We start from the raw sequence: 22,343 nt of genomic DNA on the forward strand, positions 1-22,343 counted from the left end.
TAGGAACCCGACAGATCTTGGCTCTGTGTGACAGTGTGAAATGGGTGACAGCGAATCCTCAGTTCATTGTGCGTCTCTCCCAATCTAATGAAGCGAATGGAAATAAAGATGGGGAGCGATGTAAAAACAGGACTGCCGATTCGCTGTCACCCGTTGTCCACTATGGCACAAAGTCAAGGGGCTGGATTTTGTCAATGGAGACGTGCTGGAGGCGGGACTTCTGGTTTCCGGATTTCAGTCCCGCCCCCAGCGACGTCTGACCAACCCACGCTGTTTTCCCTTGATTGGCCTTGTTAAGCCCCGGCCAATTAAGGGAAAGCCGGTGACAGCTGACGTCAGCGTATGATGCTTCAACTGTCGAAAACATTTTGATAGATGAATTGTCAGCTTTGGGAAGCTGTCAAACACTAACAATCTCTATTCTAAGGTGAGCCCTTGCACAGAAGGCTCACCAAGACCTCTCTCCTCAGCAGAAAGCAGATGGCTGCTGCATCTGAGAATGCAGCAGCCATTCTGTCATCTCTGCTGTTGAGATGAGGCACCTCTGGATCCTCAAAGGCTGAAGCCTGCAGAAAGATGCAAAGGTAAGGAAACTTTTTCCAACACTTTACACTCATCTCTCATACTTATCTGTCCACACTTGCACCTATCACTCACCTCTACAGCTGACATTTCGACCCCTCTCACCCCCGCAGACCCACTGCTCGCCTCGCTGACCCTGGCAAGGTTCGCAGCCCTTGGGAAGCCCACAATTGAAGGCGTAAAATGGGGAAAAGCCTCAAAACTGCCTGTTAACTACCTGTTAACAGGCAGTTAATTGGCTGTAATCCCCTTCCCGCCTCGAGGAGACGGGTCCCTGCACGAGTCGGGGACCCGCCTCTTGGGAAGATGGCACGGAGGCGGGTTGGGAGCGGGGTCGGTACCCGCTCCCAGTTTATGCCATTTTCCCTGCAGTCCCACCTCCGTACCCGCCTCCCCAGGACTGGGGAAATTCCGCCCAAGATCTACCCCATGGAGTGCGATGCTGGCTCTCGCCTCCGCTCCTAAACACATTCCTTCGTTCACAGAATAGCGAGCCCATTCCGTAGCTGCACATATCACGTTGAATTCAATGTTGATGTCAGTGTACATAACACACAGCTCACACCTCCTGATAAGTAACTGTTTCAGATATCATTAACCACTCGGCGGTTGTTTAGACTCCCACAGACCCAGTTACATTGAGGTGTGTTGCTTTTTTTTTTACCTGTACAGTATTAATAGGCTCAAACCTGTGACAGTGCATTTACTTTCCTATCCCATTATTCCTGTCCCTTTCATACTTATCCCACATACAGGCTGGGCACTTTTCTCTAGAAAAGAGAAGGTTGAGGGTCATAATCCCTGGAATTTAGAAGGTTGAGAGGTAATTTGATTGACACCTTCAAGATATTAAGGGGAGCTGATAGGGTAGAGAGATAAAGTATTTCCGCTGGTTGGGGAGTCCAGGACTCGGGAACGTAGCCTAAAAAATAGAACCAGGCCTTTCAGGAGTGAAGTTAGGAAACACTTCTACACACAAAGGGTGGTAGAAGTTTGGCAGTTGATGCTAGGTCAATTGTTAATTTAAAATCTGAGATTGGTAGATATTAAAAGATATTAAGGGATATGGGCCAAAGGCGGGTATCTGGAGTTAGGTCGCAGATCAGCCATGATCCTGAGGGGTGACCTGATAGAGGTCTTTAAGATTATGAAAGGGTTTGATAGGGTAGACGTAGAGAAGATGTTTCCACCTGTGGGCGAGACCAGAACTAGAGGCCATCAATATAAGATAGTCACGAGTAAATCCAATAGGGAATTCAGGAGAAACTTCTTTACCCAGAGAGTGGTTAGAATGTGGAACTCGCTACCACAGGGAGTGGTTGAAGCATTTAAGGGGAAGCTAGATAAACACATGAGGGAGAACGGAATAGAAGGATGAGGTTAGATGAAGAAGGGCGGGAGGAGCCTCGTGTGCAGCATAAAGTCCTGCATGGGCCTGTTGGGCTGAATGGCCTGTTTCCGTGCTGTAAATACGATGTAGTACATAACATTGTAAAGAAAGAACTTGCAATTATATAGCATCAATCACAACCTCAGGATGTCCCAAAGTACCTCACAGACAATGAAGTACTTTTTGAAGTGTAGTCACTGTTGTAATGTAGGAAATCCGTCAGCCACACGGCCACAAACAGCTGTGAAATAATGAATCTTGTTTTTTTTGTTATTTTGGTTGAGGGATAAATATTGGCAGGACACCAGAGATAACTCCCCTGCTCTTCTTTGGGATAATTTACGTCCACCTGAGAGGGATGACGGGGCCTCAGTTTAACATCTCATCTGAAAGGCGGCACCTCTGACAGTGCCGCACTCCCTCGGCAGTGCACTGGGAGCATCAGCCCAGATTTTGTGCTCTAGTCACTGGAGCAGGACTTGAGCCCACGACCTTCTGACTCAGCGGTGAGAGTGCGACCCACTGAACTGCGGCTGACACCTCATCAGTTGGTTGTGTTACTCTATCTCATCATTAGAATGAGCAATTAATGTTGGCATTAGGCCCCATTTAGGTTTGTGATTAGCGGTTTATTTAGGATAAGAACATAAGAATTAGGAGCAGGAGTCGGCCACACGGCCCCTCGAGCCTGCTTCGCCATTCAATAAGATCATGGCCGATCATCGACCCCAACTCCACTTTCCTGCCCCATCTCCATATCCCTTGATTCCCCTGGAGTCCAAACGTAGTTATGTTAATAACAACAGAAAATGCTGGAAGCACTCAGCAGGCCAGGCAGTATCCGTGGAGAGAGAAACAGAGTTAACGTTTCAGGTCTGGGACCCTTCATCAGAACTGGTAAAAGTTACGGATGTAACAGGTTTGAAGCAGGTGCAGAGGCAGGGAAAGGGGGAGGGGAGGGGAGGAAGGAACTAAAGGGACAGTCTGTGCTAGGATTGAACTCAGGAGAGATTAAATGTTACAAATGGGGATGGCAGAATCATCAACAGGTGCCTCCTGAAAAAATGGGGGGGTGGGGGGGTTAGAGTCTGAAATTGTTGAACTCTATGTTGTGTCCAGAAGGCTGTAAAGTGCCTAATCAAAAGATGAGGTGCTGTTCCTCGAGCTTACGTTGAGCTTTATTGGAACAGTGTAAGAGGCCGAGGACAGAGAGGTCTGAGTGGGAGTGGAGCGGAGAATTAGTGTAACAAGCGACTGGAAGCTCGCGGTCACCCTTGCGGACTGAACGGAGGTGTTCCGCAAAGCGGTCACCCAATCTGCGTTTGGTCTCCCCAATGTAGAGGAGACTGCATCGTGAGCAGCGAATACAGTATACTAGATTGCAGGAAGTACAAGTAAATCGCTGTTTCACCCGGAATGGGTGTTTGGGGCCCTGGACAGTGAGAAGGGAGGAGGTAAAAGGGCAGGTATTGCATCTCCTGCACTTGCACGGGAAGGTGCCGTGGGGAGGGTCGGGGCTGATGACTGTTCCAATGAAGCTCAATGTAAGCTCGAGGAACAGCACCTCATCTTTCGATTAGGCATTTTACAGCCTTCTGGACTCAACATTGAGTTCAACAATTTCAGACTCTAACCCCCCCATTTTTTCAGGCGGCAGTTGTTGATGATTCTACCATCTCCATTTGCAACATTTACTCTCTCCTGAGTTCAATCCTAGCACAGACTGTGCCTTTAGTTCCTTCCTCCCCTCCCCTCCCCCCTTTCCCTGCCCCTACACTTGCTTAAAGCCTGTTACATCTCCACTTTTACCAGTTCTGACAAAGGGTCTCAGACCTGAAACGTTAACTCTGTTTCTCTCTCCATGGATGCTGCCCTGACCGGCTGAGTGTTTCCAGCATTTTCTGTTGTGATTTCAGATTTCCAGCACCCGCAGTATTTGCTATTGTAGTTATGTTAATACCTGTAGCAATTCCGCCCCTTGTAGAGCCAGCCTGCTCTGTATGGCTCTTAGCGTTTGGTTAATAGAGGCCATGTCTTTCGAAATTGTTTTCAGATTGTGCTCTATCTCCCGTGACACCTTCTTCTCTTGTGCTTCAAGTCGCGATATCAGGGCTGCCTCTTCACTCCTGAGAAACTGCTGCAACTGTGCAAACTCAGAGACGATATTCTCCCGCAGATTCCCGACATATTTCTGTGGGAGTTAAGTTTTCTTTTATTACGAACAGATAGCACTAGATTTCTTTTCTTGTCAGTAAGGAGCCAGTGGCGGGTTATCTGTTGAGTCATTGCAACGAAATTAGTGAAATAATGAGGAAAGGCATCGTAGCAGAAGCTAATAGTTACTTTGTTCAGGGTGGCATTAGACCAGTAGCCTGGTGTCTGAGACTTGTTACAATGCCACTGCATTATTGCGACAACGGTTCCCCTAACCATCGTAATCCACCACATTTCCCAAAGCATCGCGAGTGATGATTTCAAAGTTTCTAGATGGCACGAAACTCGGAAATGCAGTAAATGGTGAGGAGGATCATAGCGGACCCGAGGAGGACATAGACGGACCGGTGAAATGGGCAGACAGGTGGCAGATGCAATTTAGCGCAGTGAAGTGTGAAGTGATGCATTTCGGAAGGAAGAATGAGGAGAGGCGGTATGTGTCTTGTTTTGCACACTTTGTACAAAAATAATAAATTGCAGGACAATGGAGTATTACAGTTTAAACTCTTTTAATGAAGCATCAGGTCTGTAAGCTTTCTCAATCAAACAGCAGCACCGTGTGGACAAGATGGAGTCAGGACCCCTGGGTCTTCTGAACAATAGCAGTCCTTACAGATGCCTGCAGGCCAATGACAACTCAGCATGTGATCACATGTGAATATAATAGGTATTCCTTACAGATGCCTGCGGGCCAATGATAAATCAATATGCAAATGTTACATCCCCTTTCTTTTAAAAGAAAAATGTTATGCATTACTTTTGAACCTTTCTTCTACATAATGTTCTCAGTAGCATCAACATATAAGTAAACTCAACATTTAACTAGCACTGAAAACATCTCAACGTTTCAATAACGATGTACAGTTATTTTTTTAGGGCAGCGATCCGCCTACACCCTTTGACAGTTTACAAGTCAAGGATAACTCTAGGCTTGACCTCTCGTCGGAATGACGGTGTTGTTCCTTGGTGTTCAGGCGGTGCCTGCGATTGCGGCGGTACACCTGTCCTTCTGGGGTGCAGACGTGATACGATCGCTCAGTGTCAGCTGGCTGGATGACGACTGCAGGCTTCCAGTAGTCATGCTCCTGGATTCTGATGGATTCTCCATTGTGCAGCGGCGGCAGTAGTCTAGCTGACCTGTCATAGTATCTCTTTTGGTGTTGCTGTCTCTGTACATGTTTTACATGCACTTGCTTGCAGCTGACGACCTGCCAGGGCCTGTCTGGGATACGGTGAGGTATCATGGGCTCTTTGACAATTGATGGGCGGCGTTCTAGACAAATGGAACATTTTCCGACAATGTCCTCAATGTGTTTGCACATTCCGGGCCAAAACATAATGTCACGTGCTCTTTGTTTGCATTTTTCCATGCCCATATGTCCAGCATGAATTTTTGTCAACATCTCTTCTCTGAGACTGGTAGGAATGATGATTTTCTCCCCTTTGAAGACAATTCCATTGATTTGTGACAGTTCGTCTCTGTGGTTCCAGAATTCAGATATGCTCTGAGGGCGTTTCCTCCTTTCCTCAGGCCATCCTTCATGTATGACTTTGCTCAGCAGTGTGAGTTGCGCATCTTTCTCTGTTGCTGCTCGGATCTCCTTCAGTTTTGAGTCACTCACAGGTAAGCTGTTGTACACCATGTGCACCTGCACATCCATTCCTTCACTGAGGCTGCTGTCCTGGTAGCTAAGAGACTTTCTGGAGAGCGTGTCTGCAACAGGAATGTCTTTGCCTGGACGGTGAATGATTGTGAAGTCATACTTCTGTAGCTGAAGGATCATTCTCTGTAGCCTTGGTGGGGCTGCGGCTAGTGGTTTCCTCATGATTGACTCGAGGGGCTTGTGGTCGGATTCCACAATGACTTATCGGCCATAGACGTACTGGTGGAAATGCTTACATCCATTCAGAATTGCATACAGCTCTTTCTCGATTTGAGCATAGTTGATTTCACTGTCCGAGAGAGATCTGGAAGCATAGCCGATGGGCTTTCCTTCTTGCAGTAATACTGCGCCTAGTCCGTACTTTGATGCGTCCACTTGTAGTCTGAGCTCTTTGTTGGGGTCGAAGTAGGCAAGAACTGGTCCTGGTTCTCTGGTGATTAGGTCTTTCATTTTCTGAAATGCTGTGTCATGTTGTTTGTCCCACAGGAACTCATTGGATTGTTTGAGCAACTGACGCATGGGTGCGTTGATTTCGGAGAGGCTCGGGGCAAACTTGGCTAAGTAGTTAACCATGCCTAGTACTATCTCTAGCTCTGCGCGGTTCTTCAGCGGCTCCATCTTCTTGATGGCGGAGATTTTCTCTGGATCCGGCTTAATGCCATCAGTTGAGAGGCGATGCCCGAAATAACTGATCTCGGTGGATCCGATTATGCTTTACTCGGGGTTGAGCCGGATGCCTTTCTCCCATGATCTTTGTAGCATCGCACGGAGGTTCCTGTCATGTTCCTCTCTATTCCTGCCATAGATGAGGATGTCATCTACGATTGTGACTACTCTGTCAAGGCCTTCATAGGTTTTGTCGATCTTCCGCTGGAATTCATCCTGAGCTGAGATAAGACCAAACGGTAAACGCAGAAATCGGTAGCGTCCAAATGGCGTGTTGAACGTTGTTAGCTTAGATGACTCTTCCGTGAGCTTGATAGTCCAGTATCCTGATCATGCGTCCATTACACTGAAGTAACGTGCTCCCACTAGCTTGGGTGTGATGTCATCTAGCGTTGGTAGAGGGTAGTGAGGGTGTTTGATAGCCTTGTTCAAATCTCTGGGGTTGAGACAGACTCTGAGCTTGCCTGTACGTGGTTTCTCAACCACTACTAACGCGTTGACCCACACTGTTGGTTCTGTTTCCCGGACAATGATTCCTGTATTCTCCATGCTCTGCAGCTCCTCCTTTAGGCGACTATGTAGAGCAAGGGGTATCCTTCTCGGTGGGCAAACCACAGGGGTTGCTGCTGGGTCAAGTTGAATAGTGCATTCACCTGGGAATAGTCTGATTCCTTTGAAAACGTCAGCAAACTCCTCCATGACTGTCTGCTTCTCAACTGGTGCTGTCAATGATAGCACTAGCTTGACGAGGTCCATGTCTAAACATGCCTTTAGACCTAGCACTGGAGGTGCTTGAGTGTCAACAATGTAAAAGTCCAATATCATGTCGCTTTCTTTGTACTTGCATTTCATCACGCATGTGCCTATTACAATGAGCTGCTCACCCCCATAGCTGGTCAGTCTGCGTGAGGTGGGCTGTAGCTCACACTCATCCTTCAAGCTGTGATACTCACTCAGAGGAATTACATTAACCTGAGCTCCAGTGTCTAGTTTAAACTTAAGCTCTTTGCCCTGTTTTCCTATCTCAATATCGGTAAAAGCTTGCTCAGTCTCTGAAATCTGTTTTTTCTGTGACACAGAATCAATAAACAGTTCCTCTGCATTTGGCTCTCTATCTGGCATTTGGCTGTCACTCACTGTGTGTACTGTTTTTCTGAAAACAGTCTTGCAAACTTTAGCAAAGTGGTTCCGTTTACCACATTTAGTACATTGCCTTCCTTTGGCAGGGCAGCACTCCTTTTCTCCATGCCAGTTGTTTCCACAATATCCACAGTTTTTGAAGCGTTTTATGTCTGTGTCGCCCATTTTTAGAACTCTCGCTGTTCTTTCTGTTCTGAAACACGCTCTCTGGGCAGTGTTCTTTGGTGTGTGTCTATTAACTGCGTGCACTGTCTGTTCACTCGAGCTGCTCGTGGCGCCGGTTATGGTTTTCAACTGTGCTTGGGCTATCTCGTGCGATCTAGCTATGTCCATAGCTTTGTCCAGCGTTAGCCTGGACCCAACATTCAAACGTTTCTCTCTCACTTTAGCTGAATGTATTCCAAACACGATGCGGTCTCTGACCATCTCATCTTTATCTGCATATGCACAGTCTTTTACCAGCAGTTTTAACTCAGTCACGAACTGTTCAAATGACTCACTAGCTCCTTGTACTTTCTCCTGAAACTTGTACCTAGCGAATATCGTATTTGTCTTGGGCATCACATATGCTTCAAAACGGTCAAAATAACTTTTCAGTACCTTTGCTTCATCTGCGGTGAGAGACCATGTGTTAAAAATGTCTCTCCCTTTTTCTCCGATCCACAAGAGTAGGTAGCTGCATCTTTCTTCCTCCCCCTTGCTTTTCAACGGACCCGAAAACATCAACTCCACGTGTTGCTTGAACTTGCTCCATTCTCTAGGTAAGTTCAAAGGTTCCCAATTCATTCGGGGTAAGGGAGCTCCAACGATGTCCATTTCAAATCCCTGTTCTGACACCATGTCTTGTTTTGCACACTTTGTACAAAAATAATAGATTGCAGGACAACGGAGTATTACAGTTTAAACTCTTTTAATGAAGCATCAGGTCTGTAAGCTTTCTCAATCAAACAGCAGCACCGTCTGGACAAGATGGAGTCAGGACCCCTGGGTCTTCTAAACAATAGGCAGTCCTTACAGATGCCTGCAGGCCAATGACAACTCAGTATGTGATCACATGTGAATATAATAGGTATTCCTTACAGATGCCTACGGGCCAATGATAAATCAATATGCAAATGTTACAGTATGAACTAAATGGTACAATTTTAAAGGGGGTGGAGGAACAGAGAGACCTGGGGGGTGCATTTACACCAATCTTTGAAGGTGGCAGGGCAAGTTGAGAAAGCAGTTAAAAGGCATAGAGGATCCTGGGCTTTATAACTAGAGGAATAGAGTACAAAAGCAAGGAAGTTATGCTAAACCTTTATTAACCAGTGGTTAGACCTCAGCTGGAGTATTGTGTCCAATTCTGGGCACCACACTTTAGGATGTCCAGGCCTGGGAGAGGGTGCAGAGGAGATTTACTAGAATGGTACCAGGGTTGAGGGACTTCAGTTACGTGGAAGAGACTGGAGGAGCTGGGATTGTTCTCCTTAGAGCAGAGACAGTTAAGGGAAGATTTAATAGAGGTGTTCAAAATCATGAAGGGTTTTGATAGAGTAAATAAGGAGAAACTGTTTCCACTGGCAGGAGGGTCGGTGATCAGAGGACACAGATTTAAGGTGATTGGCAAAAGAACCAGAGGGGAGATGAGAATGTTTTTTTAAATGCAGCGAGTTGTTGTGATCTGGAATGCGCTGCCTGAAAGGGCGATGGAAGCAGATTCAATAATAACTTTCAGAAGGGAATTGGATAAATACTTGAAAAGAAAAAAAAAGGTGCAGGGCTCTGGGGAAAGAGCAGGGCAGTGGGACTAACTGGATAGCTCTAACAAAGAGCCACCACAGGCACGATGGGCCGAATGGCCTGCTTCGGTGCTGTGAGATTCTATGACAAGAGGTCAAATATTAGACACCTTACTGGCACTGAAATGTCCAGCAGGCACCTCAAAGCACCGGAGAGGTACCACCAACGCTGCCTCCGCAAGATCCTGCAAATCCATTGGCAGGATAGGCGCACCAACGTCAGTATTCTCGCTCAGGCCAACATCCCCAGCATTGAAGCTCTGACCACGCTCGATCAGCTCCGATGGATGGGTCACATTGTCCGCATGCCCGATACGAGACTCCCAAAACAAGCGCTCTACTCGGAGCTCCGACACAGCAAGAGGGCCCCAGGTGGGCAGAGGAAATGCTTCAAGGACACCCTCAAAGCCTCCTTGAAAAAGTGCAACATCCCCACCGACACCTGGGAATCCCTGGCCCAAGACCGCACAAAGTGGAGGAGAAGCATCCGGGAAGGCGCCGAACACCTCAAGTCTCTTCGCCGGGAGCAAGCGGAAGCCAAGCGCAAACAGCGGAAGGAGCACACGTCAACCCAAGCACCCCACCCACCCGCCCCTTCAACCACCGTCTGCCCCACCTGTGACAGAGACTGTAGGTCCCGCATTGGACTCATCAGTCACCTGAGAACTCATTTTTAATGTGGAAGCAAGTCATCCTCGGTTCCGAGGGACTGCCTAAGAAGAAGAAGATGATGACTGAAATGTACAGAACCCCCACAGTTATATTGTAGCATTGTTTACCTTCCGCTTTTTAACACTTGCTTGAAGTGCCAGTAACTGTTTTATTCCCTCACCCCCAAAGATCTGGTGTTTATATTGTAAACGTGTTTGGCTCTAACCTCCTCAGTAGAGTTATATGCAGGGGGTAGATATTTGTCTTGGGCGACAGCACACTACGGGTGGTAGTGCGTTACACACCCTGCCCAATATTCAGTTCCATAATTTGATTGGTTGGCTCCGCGCTGCCTGCTGTCGGCTCATTGGGCGCATTTGACGCTTGCTGGCGTTTCATCGTAGTTGACGCAAAGATTCGCTCAACTGTTGTGATTTCTTGCTCTGATTGAATATGATATTGGAGTCGATCAGGCGAAAGTGTGATGGGATGCTGGTACTTTTGAAGTGCGATAGACACTTCGTGCACCAGATAAAATTACAGAGGATATACGGCACCGAAACAGGCCATTCGGCCCAACCAGTCCATGCCGGTGTTTAAGCTCCACTCGAACCTCCTCCCGTCTTTCCTCATCTAAATCTATCAGCATAACCCTCTATTCCCTTCTCCCTCATATGCTTGGCCAGCTTTCCCTTAAATGCATCTATACTATTCGCCTCAACCACTCCCTGTGGTAGCGAGTTCCACATTCTCACCACTCTCTGGGTAAAGATGTTTCTTCTGAATTCCCTATTGGATTTCTTGGTGACTATCTTATATTGATGGCCTCTAGTTATGCTCTTCCCCACAAGTGGAAACATTCTCTCCGTACCCACTCCATTAAAACCTTTCATAATTTTAAAGACCTCTATCAGGTCACCCCTCAGCTTTCACTATTCAAGAGAAAAGAGCCCCAGCCTGTTCATCCTTTCCTGATAGGTATAAACTTGCAGTTCTGGTATCATCGATGTAAATCTTTTTTGCACCTTCTCTGGTGCTTCTATATCCTTTTTATAATATGGCGACCAGAACTGTACACTGTACTCTAAGTATAGAACACAGATGTAGCGACAATACAAACTAAAGGCGGATGAGCGTGGTACTGACTACTGGTTGACTATCCCTTATCCGAAAACCTTGGGACCAGCTGTGTTTCGGTTTTCGGAAATTTTCGGATTTCAGAAGGTATTATTTCAGACTGGGAAACTCTGAACATTAAATTAATTTGGTAATTAGTATTTGAATTTAATATAAATTTTAAAAGTTCAGGCTACCTCTTGCGACTGTTCCGTGTCTCATTCCCCTTCCTACTTCTCTGAATTCCTTGATTTAGTGGGGGTCTGGGGCTCGACTGCCGCCGCCAGTTGTGGGAAAGCCGGATATCGGCTGACTCCTACGCTAAGCTGGCCCACAAATCAGGTCGGAGGCGGGGGGGGGGGGGGGGGGAGAAAAGATTATATCGGACGGGCCGCTGCAGCTATCGGATGGGCCGCTGTATTGTTGGGTTCACTCTCCCGGTACCTCCTTCACACTGCCCGGCTCGGCCTGCAATCTCCTACCCAGGAGGGAACTCTGTGACCCTCTGCCCTGCTCACAGGGAAAGGCAGAGCTCCCTCAGTCACACTTAACATCGAGAGCGAAGGCCGGCGTGTCGACAATCTGCAGGAATTCTTGTTCTGGGCCCCGGAGGACCACTCCTGTCATGTTTTGCGTCACTCGGGTCATGTCGTGCGCACGACTTACGCTGAATGAAAAAACTTTCGGTTTTCAGAAGTTTTCGGAAGTTCGGATAAAGGATAGTCTACCTGTATGACACAAATATACTTTCCACAAAGCTTCATGAGTGAGATCATTAGGAATCACTCTGAGATCTATGGGATCGCTGTGTGTTATAATTAGCAATGGATGCTAGGTGTACTTCACTGAGAAAAAAGTTCTCCCCCTCCACACATAAGAACATAAGAGCTAGGAGTAAGAGTCGGCCATTCGGCCCCTCGAGCCTGCTCCACCATTCAATCAGATCATGGCTGATCTTCTACCTCATCTCCACTTTCCTGCACTATCCCCATATCCCTCCATTCCCCTAGAGTCCAAAAATCTATCGATCTCTGTCTTGAATATACTCAATGACTGAGCCTCCACAGCCCTCTGGGGTAGAGAATTCCAAAGATTCACCACCCTCTGAGTGAAGAAATTTCTCCTCATCTCAGTCCTAAACGGCCGACCCCTTATTCTGAGACTGTGACCCCTGGTTCTCGACTCCCCAGCCAGGGGAAACATCCTCCCTGCATCTACCCTGTCAAGCCCTGTAAGAATTTTATATGTTTCAATGAGATCACCTCTCATTCTTCTAAACTCTAGAGAATATAGGCCTAGTCTACTCAATCTCTCCTCATAGGACAATCCCCCCATCCCAGGAACCAGTCTGGTGAACCTTTGTTGCACTCCCTCTATGGCAAGTATATCCTTCCTTAGGTAAGGAGACCAAAACTGTACACAATACTCCAGGTGTGGTCTCACCAGGGCCCTATATAATTACAGTAAGATGTCTTTACTCTTATACTCAAATTCTCTTGTAATAAAGGCCAACATACCATTTGCTTTCCTAATTGCTTGCTGTACCTGCATGTTAACTTTCAGTGATTCGTGTACAAGGACACCCAGGTCCCTCTGAACACCAACATTTTCCAATCTCTCACCATTTAAAAAATACTCTGCTTTTCTATTTTTCTCACCAAAGTGGATAACTTCACAGTTCTCCACATTATATTCCATTTGCCATGTTCTTGCTCACTCACTTAGCCTGTCTATATCCCCTTGAAGCCTCCTTGCATCTTCCTCACAACTTACATTCCCACCCAGCTTTGTATCATCAGCAAACTTGGATATATTACATTTGGTCCCCTCATCCAAATCATTGATATAGATTGTGAATAGTTGAGGCCCGAGCACTGATCCTTGCAGTATCCCACTAGTTAGAGCCTGCCAACCCAAAAATGACCCGTTTATTCCTACTCTCTGTTTTCTGTTCGTTAACCAATCCTCAATCCATGCTAGTATTACCCCCAATCCCATGAGCCCTAATTTTGTTCAATAGCCTCTTGTGTGGCACCTTTGCCTTCCAATTCAATAATTCAAATACATATTACATTATAGGAATCTTTTCCTTTCCTTGCTAATGTGTTGGCAATATTGGGGATTGAAATTGGACTTGTGCGGGACACAAAACAGATGGAATCGATCTTGCTGCCCAATATATGACACCCCCGTTATTCAGTGCTTCTGAAGTCCATGGAAATGAATATGGGGCGGGGCTATAACGGGTGACCAATGCGATTCCGCCTAAGTTTCACCCCCCCGCTGGATAGTCACACATCTCACCTTCAGTTCCGCGCGGTTTGCTTCTTCTTCACCTTGGCATTTGGAAAGGTAATCCTTCTGCCGCTGAAGAGAATCCAGTTCATTTTGCAACTTTTCCTGAAACAAAATGAAAGCAATGAAACAAGAGTTTGGGGTGGGGGTGAAACTGGACATGTGCGGGGACGGAAGAACAGGCGGAATCAAAGCTGGCACCCGTCATACCACACGGAGAGGTACTCAATTACATTGACTTCAATGAAAAGAACGATCAATCGGGAGAGGTGTAGTGTATAAGGAAAATCAGGAGAGGTGTAGTGTATAAGGAAAATCAGGAGAGGTGTAGTGTATAAGGAAAATCAGGAGAGGTGTAGTGTATAAGGAAAATCAGGAGAGGTGTAGTGTATAAGGAAAATCAGGAGAGGTGTAGTGTATAAGGAAAATCAGGAGAGGTGTAGTGTATAAGGAAAATCAGGAGAGGTGTAGTGTATAAGGAAAATCAGGAGAGGTGTAGTGTATAAGGAAAATCAGGAGAGGTGTAGTGTATAAGGAAAATCAGGAGAGGTGTAGTGTATAAGGAAAATCAGGAGAGGCGTAGTGTATAAGGAAAAACAGGAGAGGCGTAGTGTGTAAGGAAAATCGGGAGAGGCGTAGTGTGTAAGGAAAATCAGGAGAGGTGTAGTGTGTAAGGAAAATCGGGAGAGGCGTAGTCTACAAGGAAAATCGGGAGAGGTGTAATGTATAAGGAAAATCAGGAGAGGTGTAGTGTATAAGGAAAATCAGGAGAGGTGTAGTGTGTAAGGAAAATCAGGAGAGGTGCAATTTATAAGGAAAATCAGGAGAGGTGTAATGTATAAGGAAAATCAGGAGAGGTGTAATGTATAAGGAAAATCGGGAGAGGTGTAATGTATAAGGAAAATCGGGAGAGGTGTAATGTATAAGGAAAATCAGGAGAGGTGTAATGTATAAGGAAAATCGGGAGAGGTGTAATGTATAAGGAAAATCAGGAGAGGTGTAATCTATAAGGAAAATCGGGAGAGGTGTTTGAACTTCTGACTTTCTGCTCAGAGCCGACTGCCGCCACTGAGCCAAGGCTGCCCATCAGAGGAACAGAAAGTTTGGAGTTTTGGGGCTTGTCGGGCTAGTGGAGGTTACTCAGATACAGAAGAGTGAGGCTATGAATAAATGTTAACATGAGGATGAGAATTTTAAATTTGAAGCCTTGGGAGAGAGAGAGAGAGAGAGCTGTTGGCATCTGGAATTCAGTTAATTCAGCTTCTGAAAGGTGCTCATGTTTAGTTCATTCGATATAGGGGGGAAAATGCAGTTGGTATCTGTGGTAAACCACTGTTATTGTTATTCACTGTTGTTGTTGTTGTTACACACTGTTGTACCTATGCATGCCTCAACATGTCTCGGCTGGCTCCACCCACAGGCCCAGGTATAAAGGTGATTGACCTGCAGCCCCCTGCCTTCTTGGAACCCAGTCAACCACGAGAGGCATGCTATGTTCTTTGCTAATAAAAGCCTTTAGTTACTCTCCTAACTCTCCGTCTTTTATGAGTAATTGATAGCGCATCAATTTTATTAGCAAAAACAAAATGTCGACAAACGCTGAACAGCAGGCTGCTGCACCAAACGCTGAACAGCAGGCTGCTGCACCAAACGCTGAGCAACAGGAGCTGCTGCGAGCCCTCAGACCAACATGCCTGGACCTAGACCCCCAAGAAGCGGGTTCGGCTACCAAATTCGCGCATTGGCTGCGTTGCTTCGAGGCCTACCTGCAAGCCTCAACTGTGACCCTGGACGAAAACAAGTTGGAAATCCTGGCCTCAAAGGTGAGCCACCAAGTTTATACAATAATCCAGGACGCGACGACCTACGCGGCGGCTATCGATCTGCTAAAAGGGCAATACGCATGCCCGGTAAATACGGTCTATGCCAAGCACCTCTTAAGATCCCACAGACAGCAGCCCGGGGAATCGGTGGAGGCCTTCCTACGGGCACTACGGATACTCGGCCGAGACTGCGATTGCAAAGAAGTATCAGCCGCAGCACACACGGAGGGACTGATCCGAGATGCTTTCGTTGCGGGTCTAAGGTCCGACTACTCCCGGCAGAGACTGTTGGAAAAGGGAGAAATGGACCTGAGAAAGGCAGTGTCCCTCGCGCTCTCGCTCGACGCGGCCCACAGGAATATGGACGCCTTCTCCCCTAACCGCTCCGCAACGTGGACGCCACAACCTTGGGTCATGGGACCGCCACCTTCAACTGCTCCTGCAATGTCCAAGGCACAGAAATGTTATTTTTGTGGCCAGGCAAAACACCCCAGAGCACGCTGCCCGGCGAGAAACGCTACCTGCTCCGGCTGCGGGAAGGAAGGACACTATGTCAGCGCCTGCAAAGGTAAAACCGCTAACGCCAGCAGCGCCGCGTGCGAACCGTGGGGGCAGCCATCTTGTCCGCCATCTTGGGCTCCCCCAGCCGCGTGGGGATCGGGACCATGGGCGCCGCCATTTTGTCCGCCATCTCGGACGTCTCCAACTTCAACCACGGGGGACCCGGACTCAACCACCGCCTCATCTGACGACCACATCGACTCACTCGACCATACGCTGGCCTCCGTGACGCTGGACCAATCTCTCCCTCATCAACTGTCCAGGTCCATGATGGACATTACGGTAAATGGCCGCGCCACTATCTGCCTTTTTGACAGCGGGAGAACGGAAAGCTTTATCCACCCCGACACGGTGCGCAGTTACTCTCTCCTGGTCCTGCCGACGCGACATCGGATCTCTTTGGCTTCCAAAGCCCAGTCAGCGGACGTCGGTGGCTACTGTGTAGTGACCCTTTCAGTAAGGGGCACAGAATACAAACATTTTAAACTCCTGGTCCTGCCCCATCTTTGCGCTGCCGTTCTACTGGGGTTGGATTTTCAGTGCCACCTTAAGAGTGTCACATTAGCGTACGACGGACCCCTCCCCCCACTCACAGTCTGCAGCCAGCAGCTTTTAAATCGCCCGCCGCACACCATTAGCAGCCTCTCCACCCTTAAAGTCCCCCCCCCTCCTTGTTCGCTAACCTCACCCGCGACTGTAAGCCCATCGCTACCAAAAGCAGGTGTTACAGTGCCGGGGATAGGAGCTTCATTAAATCCGAGGTAGCAAGACTCCTGAAGGAAGGGATTATTGAAAGTAGCACCAGCCCATGGCGAGCACAAGTGGTGGTAGTGAAGACTGGCGAAAAACAGCGCCTAGTTATTGACTACAGCCAGACGATCAATCGCTACACCCAGCTAGATGCATACCCACTCCCCCACATATCTGACATGGTCAATCAGATAGCACAATACCGGGTGTTCTCGACGATTGATCTGAAGTCGGCATACCACCAGCTCCCCATCAGGGCTGAGGACCGCCAGTACACAGCTTTTGAAGCTGACGGTCGTTTCTACCACTTCCTCAGAGTTCCCTTCGGCGTCACCAACGGGGTTTCAGTCTTCCAACGGGAGATGGACCGGATGGTTGACCAGAACGCGCTCCAGGCCACTTTCCCCTATCTAGACAACGTCACCATCTGCGGCCGCGACCAGCAGGACCATGATGTTAATCTAGAGAAATTCCTCCGTACGGCCCAGCGGCTGAACCTAACATACAACAAGGACAAATGTATGTTTCGTACCAAGCGCCTTGCCATTCTTGGCTGTGTAGTGGAGAACGGAGTCATCGGCCCCGACCCCGACAGGATGCGCCCCCTTATGGAGCTCCCCCTCCCCCACTGCCAAAAAGCACTGAAGAGATGCCTAGGGTTTTTCTTGTACTATGCTCAGTGGGTGCCCAACTATGCGGACAAAGCCAGACCCCTCATCAAGTCCGCCTCCTTCCCCCTGACAGCAGAGGCCTGTGCAGCCTTCACTCTCATAAAAGGAGATATTGCGAAGGCCACAATGCACGCAGTGGATGAGTCCATCCCTTTCCAAGTGGAGAGCGACGCATCCGACTTTGCCCTAGCTGCAACCCTTAACCAGGCGGGGAGACCCGTGGCCTTTTTCTCAAGGACCCTCCAGGGCCCCGAGATTCGACACTCCTCTGTCGAAAAGGAGGCCCAGGCCATTGTGGAAGCTGTGCGACATTGGAGGCATTACCTGGCCGGAAAACGATTTACCCTGCTCACTGACCAGCGTTCAGTAGCTTTTATGTTTAATAATAAGCAGAGGGGCAAAATCAAGAACGACAAGATCTTGAGGTGGAGAATCGAACTCTCCACCTACAATTACGATATCTTGTACCGGCCCGGGAAACTCAATGAGCCCCCAGATGCCCTATCACGTGGTACATGCGCCAACGCGCAGGTCGATAGACTGAAGACCCTCCACAATGGCCTCTGCCACCCGGGGGTCACCAGGTTTTTTCACTTCATCAAATCCCGTAACCTGCCCTACTCCATTGAGGAGGTCAGGACCATGACCAGGAACTGCCAAATCTGTGCCGAGTGCAAACCGCATTTTTATAGGCCAGACAGAGCAAGCCTGATCAAAGCCACGCGCCCCTTTGAATGGCTGAGCATCGATTTTAAAGGGCCCCTCCCCTCCTCCGACCGCAATGTGTACTTCCTCAACATAATTGATGAGTGCTCCCGTTTCCTGTTTGCCATCCCTTGCTCAGACATGACCAGTACCACGGTCATTAAATGTCTGAATGACCTCTTCGCCTTGTTCGGTTTCCCTAGCTATATTCATAGCGACAGGGGCTCATCCTTTATGAGCGACGAACTCCAGCAGTACCTGCTCTCGAGAGGTATCGCTACAAGCAGGACCACCAGCTACAACCCCCGGGGGAATGGCCAGGTGGAAAGGGAGAATGCGACGGTCTGGAAGGCAGTCCTTTTAAACTTGAAATCTAAGGGCCTTCCGACCTCTCGCTGGCAGGAAGTCCTCCCTGCGGCGCTCCATTCCATTCGGTCACTGCTCTGTACAGCCACCAATGCTACCCCTCACGAGAGAATGTTCTCCTTCCCCAGGAAGTCCACGTCGGGGATCTCGTTACCGACATGGCTGACTTCTCCAGGACCCGTCCTACTGCGGAAGCACGTGAGGTCCCATAAGACGGACCCCCTGGTCGAGAGGGTGAGCCTCCTCCATGCCAACCCTCAGTATGCTTACGTGGTGTACCCGGACGGGCGGGAGGACACAGTCTCCATATGAGACCTCGCACCTTCGGGTGCTCCCGAAACACCTCCCTCGCCACCCACCACTACCCACGCCTACCCCCAGTACGCTTACGTAGCGTACCCGGATGGGCGGGAGGACACAGCCCCCACACGAGATCTCGCACCTTTGGGTGCCCCTGAAACACTACCATTGCCATCCACCACTACCCACAACCCAACCCCGCTAGACGGCATGCCGCAGCCCCAGGACCCGTCATTGACCACCCAACCACTCAATGAGATGCCAGATTCAACGTTGGATGCTGCACCATCACCGCCGCCACCACGACGATCAGGACGGCATACAGGGCCACCTGATAGACTTACTTACATGAACCTTTAGTACACTTCACCCTGCCGGACTCAATTTTAAACAAGGGGTGAATGTGGTAAACCACTGTTATTGTTATTCACTGTTGTTGTTGTTGTTGCACACTGTTGTACCTATGCATGCCTCAACATGTCTCGGCTGGCTCCACCCACAGGCCCAGGTATAAAGGTGATTGACCTGCAGCCCCCTGCCTTCTTGGAACCCAGTCAACCACGAGAGGCATGCTATGTTCTTTGCTAATAAAAGCCTTTAGTTACTCTCCTAACTCTCCGTCTTTTATGAGTAATTGATCGCGCATCAGTATCATTGGAGAGAGAGACAGATTTCACTTAGCAACAGCTGGTGTTTGCAACCAACCTGCCTTGAATAGAACAGAATGTTTAGATTAGAAATATTATGTTAGGATAAGAAAAGTCCGGAGACGAGCGGTTTACGCCTACACAGCACGGTGTTTTAGTGTGCTTCTAACGTTGTGTTGAGGAAGATGCAGACTTGTCTCTCTGGACGATGCAGGGGCTACCATGTTAGGCAATGACAGCTCCAGTTTGATAAGAAAGAAAGAAAGACTTGCATTTATATAGCACCTTTTATAACCACCAGACGTCTCAAAGTGCTTTACAGCCAATGAAGTACCTTTGGAAGTGTAGTCACTGTTGTAATGTGGGAAACGCGGCAGCCAATTTGCGCACAGCAAGAAAACTGTGTATAGATGGAAGCTTTTTCCTTGGTTCAGAACCACGGAGATAGCCCCGTGCCTAGGTCCACGTGCTCCCTCTGTGACTGTACTCCACTTGTAAATATGCTTTTTATGCTGAAGCCGAAGAATAACATAATTATAACCAGAAGACTGGATTTGTTAATACTCAAGAGAACAAAGAGAAGTTTGTTGAAGACAACAAGTATCATTACTGTCTGTGCATCGGCACCGCAGCTGACTATATTCCCACTTTAAGACGAGCAACATCCTGTCCCATTGAACTGCAGAGAGGAGAGCGCCTCCAGTGACTGATTACAGGTAAACAAGGACAAGGATGCCAGAGCCTACACCGCACCGCACCCGTTCAATGTGGTGTAACCTCAATTTGAACTTTGGCCGTGAGCATATGATGGACGATATCGAATTGACCGTCCATTATGTGCCCCGCCCGAAGGTCTGGTTTCGCTCCAGATTTACACTATGACTTTAACAGAAACTGCTCCACACCAATGCCACTGTTGTGGTGCAAGCTAGGGGTCACAATCTCAGGGGTAAAGGGGTCGGCCATTCAGGACTGAGATGAGGAGAAATTTCTTCACTCAGAGGGTGGTGAATCTTTGGAATTCTCTACCCCAGAAGGCTGTGGAGGCTCAGTCGTTGAGTATATTCAAGAGCGAGATCGATAGATTTTTCAGGCACTATGGGAATTAAGGGATATGGGGATTGGGCGGGTAGATGGAGTTGAGACAGAAGATCAGCCATGATCTTATTAAATGGCGGAGAAGGCTCGAAGGGCTGAATGGCCGACTCCTGCTACTATTTATTATGTTTTAAATGCACACTTGAACATGAGAGCAACCCTTGTTCCAGCTCACTCAAAAGATGCCCAAATTTCCAACAGCTGCAAGATGCACTGCAGCAACTCGCCAAGGCTTCTTCGGCAGCACCTCCCAAACCCGCAACCTCTTCCACCTAGAAGGACAAGGGCAGCAGGCGCATGGGAACACCACCATCTCCAAGTTCCCCTCCAAGTCACACACACCATCCTGACTTAGAAGTATATCGGCCGTTCCTTCATCGTCACTGGGTCAAAATCCTGGAACTCCCTCCCTAACAGCACTGTGGGAGTACCTTCACCACACGGACTGCAGCGGTTCAAGAAGGTGGCTCACCACCACCTTCTCAAGGGCAACTAGGGCTGGGCAATAAATGCTGGCCTCACCAGCGACGCCCACATCCCATAAACAAATTTTAAAAAACTGACTGAAGCCTATTCACTGGCATATGTAACTGGACGGTTACACGGTTGTATTTTGACTTTAATCCTTCACGATAAAACCTATGTTTACACCGAGAACTTCTGTTACATTATATAACGGAGACTGCACTTCAAAGTGTACTTCATTGGCTCTAATGCGCTTTGGGACGTCCTGGAAGCTCGTCTGGGGCGCTGGCGCAGAACGGGCGCTATCGGATCGGCCGCCCGTTCTACGCAGCGCCTGAGATTTAATTCCATTGCAGTCAGGCGCTGCGTATAACGGGCGGCCAATCCAATAGCGCCCGCTCTGTGCCACCGCCGGAGACCAATTTCTCAGCCAAGTTCTTTCTCTCTCTCTCTCTTTTATTTCCTTTCCTCTCTCATTTCTTTCTATTTTTCTCTCCTTCCTTTCTTTCTCTCTTTTCTTTCTTTCCTTCCTGACTTCCACCCTACCTTGTACAGGGCAGCGACCTCCTTCACTGAACTGCTCGGGTGGCCTCTGCGATCAGCAGATGTCGGTGAGACGACCTGAAGCACCGCTTGCTCAGTCGGTGCTATGCACTGGAGCTGACTAGGCGAGGCTCCCTCTGCGAGACCGGGAAGGCGTTTCCGAGCCTTCGCCGCCCTTCTCGACAGGGATTTGTTGGGCTTCACACTCCGCTGACGAAATTCCTCCTTACACCAAGGACAGGGGAAGGTTGCCCTCACTTGCTCCCAGCTCTGCTGAATGCACGACCTGCAGAAGTTGTGCCCGCACGGTGTTGTCACTGGGTTCCGGTAAAAGTCCAGACAGATTGAACAGATTGTTTCGTTCATCATGCTTTGCACTGGATTGGCCGCGGCCATTTGGCCAGCGCTTTGCTAACTTTCGATTTTGTCCAAAGTCAGGAAGTGTTGTTGTGGGGCGGAGCCTGCCCCTCTCTTACTTAACAAGCGCCCTGCAGATTGCGGCCACCGCCCGGTTTCTCAGAAAGGGCGATTTACAAGCCTTGTAGAAAAAGAGCAGAGGTGTTAAATATTCCCCCCAGTGTGGCTTCAAGATCACACCAACAATGGCCCGTATTTTCCGATCGCAGGCCTCAAAGAAGGGAATCTCCCTTCATACACTTGACAGGAAAACCTATCAAATATATCAATGGAGATCACCCCAAAAACATAGTCAAACTTTAAATACATTTTTAAAATCACATTTTTAAAATGACTTGAAATTACAATAAATTAAATATTTAAACAACAATTTAATTTTTTGAAAAAACTAATTGAAGTTTTTTACAGGGCTAAAAATAAACTTACCTTTTTTTAAAGTATTTCTGAATGATAAGTCAGTGAAAATTTTTTTTTCACTTTTTTTCAACTCTTATC

General features: G+C 48.2%; 1 protein-coding gene across 1 annotated transcript in view; it reads right to left on the reverse strand.

The window, feature by feature from the left end:
- The window catches only part of LOC147095728 (E3 ubiquitin-protein ligase TRIM39-like), a 32,733-nt gene extending 10,806 nt beyond the window's left edge, over positions 1–21,927 (reverse strand). The window contains exons 1-3 of the mRNA XM_085974777.1: positions 21,435–21,927; positions 13,512–13,607; positions 3,933–4,163 (exon numbers count right to left, since the gene is read on the reverse strand). Coding sequence (XP_085830903.1) covers positions 3,933–4,163; positions 13,512–13,607; positions 21,435–21,827 — 720 coding nt within the window. The 5' untranslated portion in view covers positions 21,828–21,927. The remainder of the gene's footprint in view (positions 1–3,932; positions 4,164–13,511; positions 13,608–21,434) is intronic.
- Positions 21,928–22,343: the final 416 nt, after the last annotated feature.

This window comes from Somniosus microcephalus, unplaced genomic scaffold (assembly GCF_052327205.1).
Source record: "Somniosus microcephalus isolate GS21.2 unplaced genomic scaffold, FLI_Smic_1.0 unresolved_chr1, whole genome shotgun sequence".
In the NCBI taxonomy this organism is placed as follows: Eukaryota; Metazoa; Chordata; class Chondrichthyes; order Squaliformes; family Somniosidae; genus Somniosus; species Somniosus microcephalus.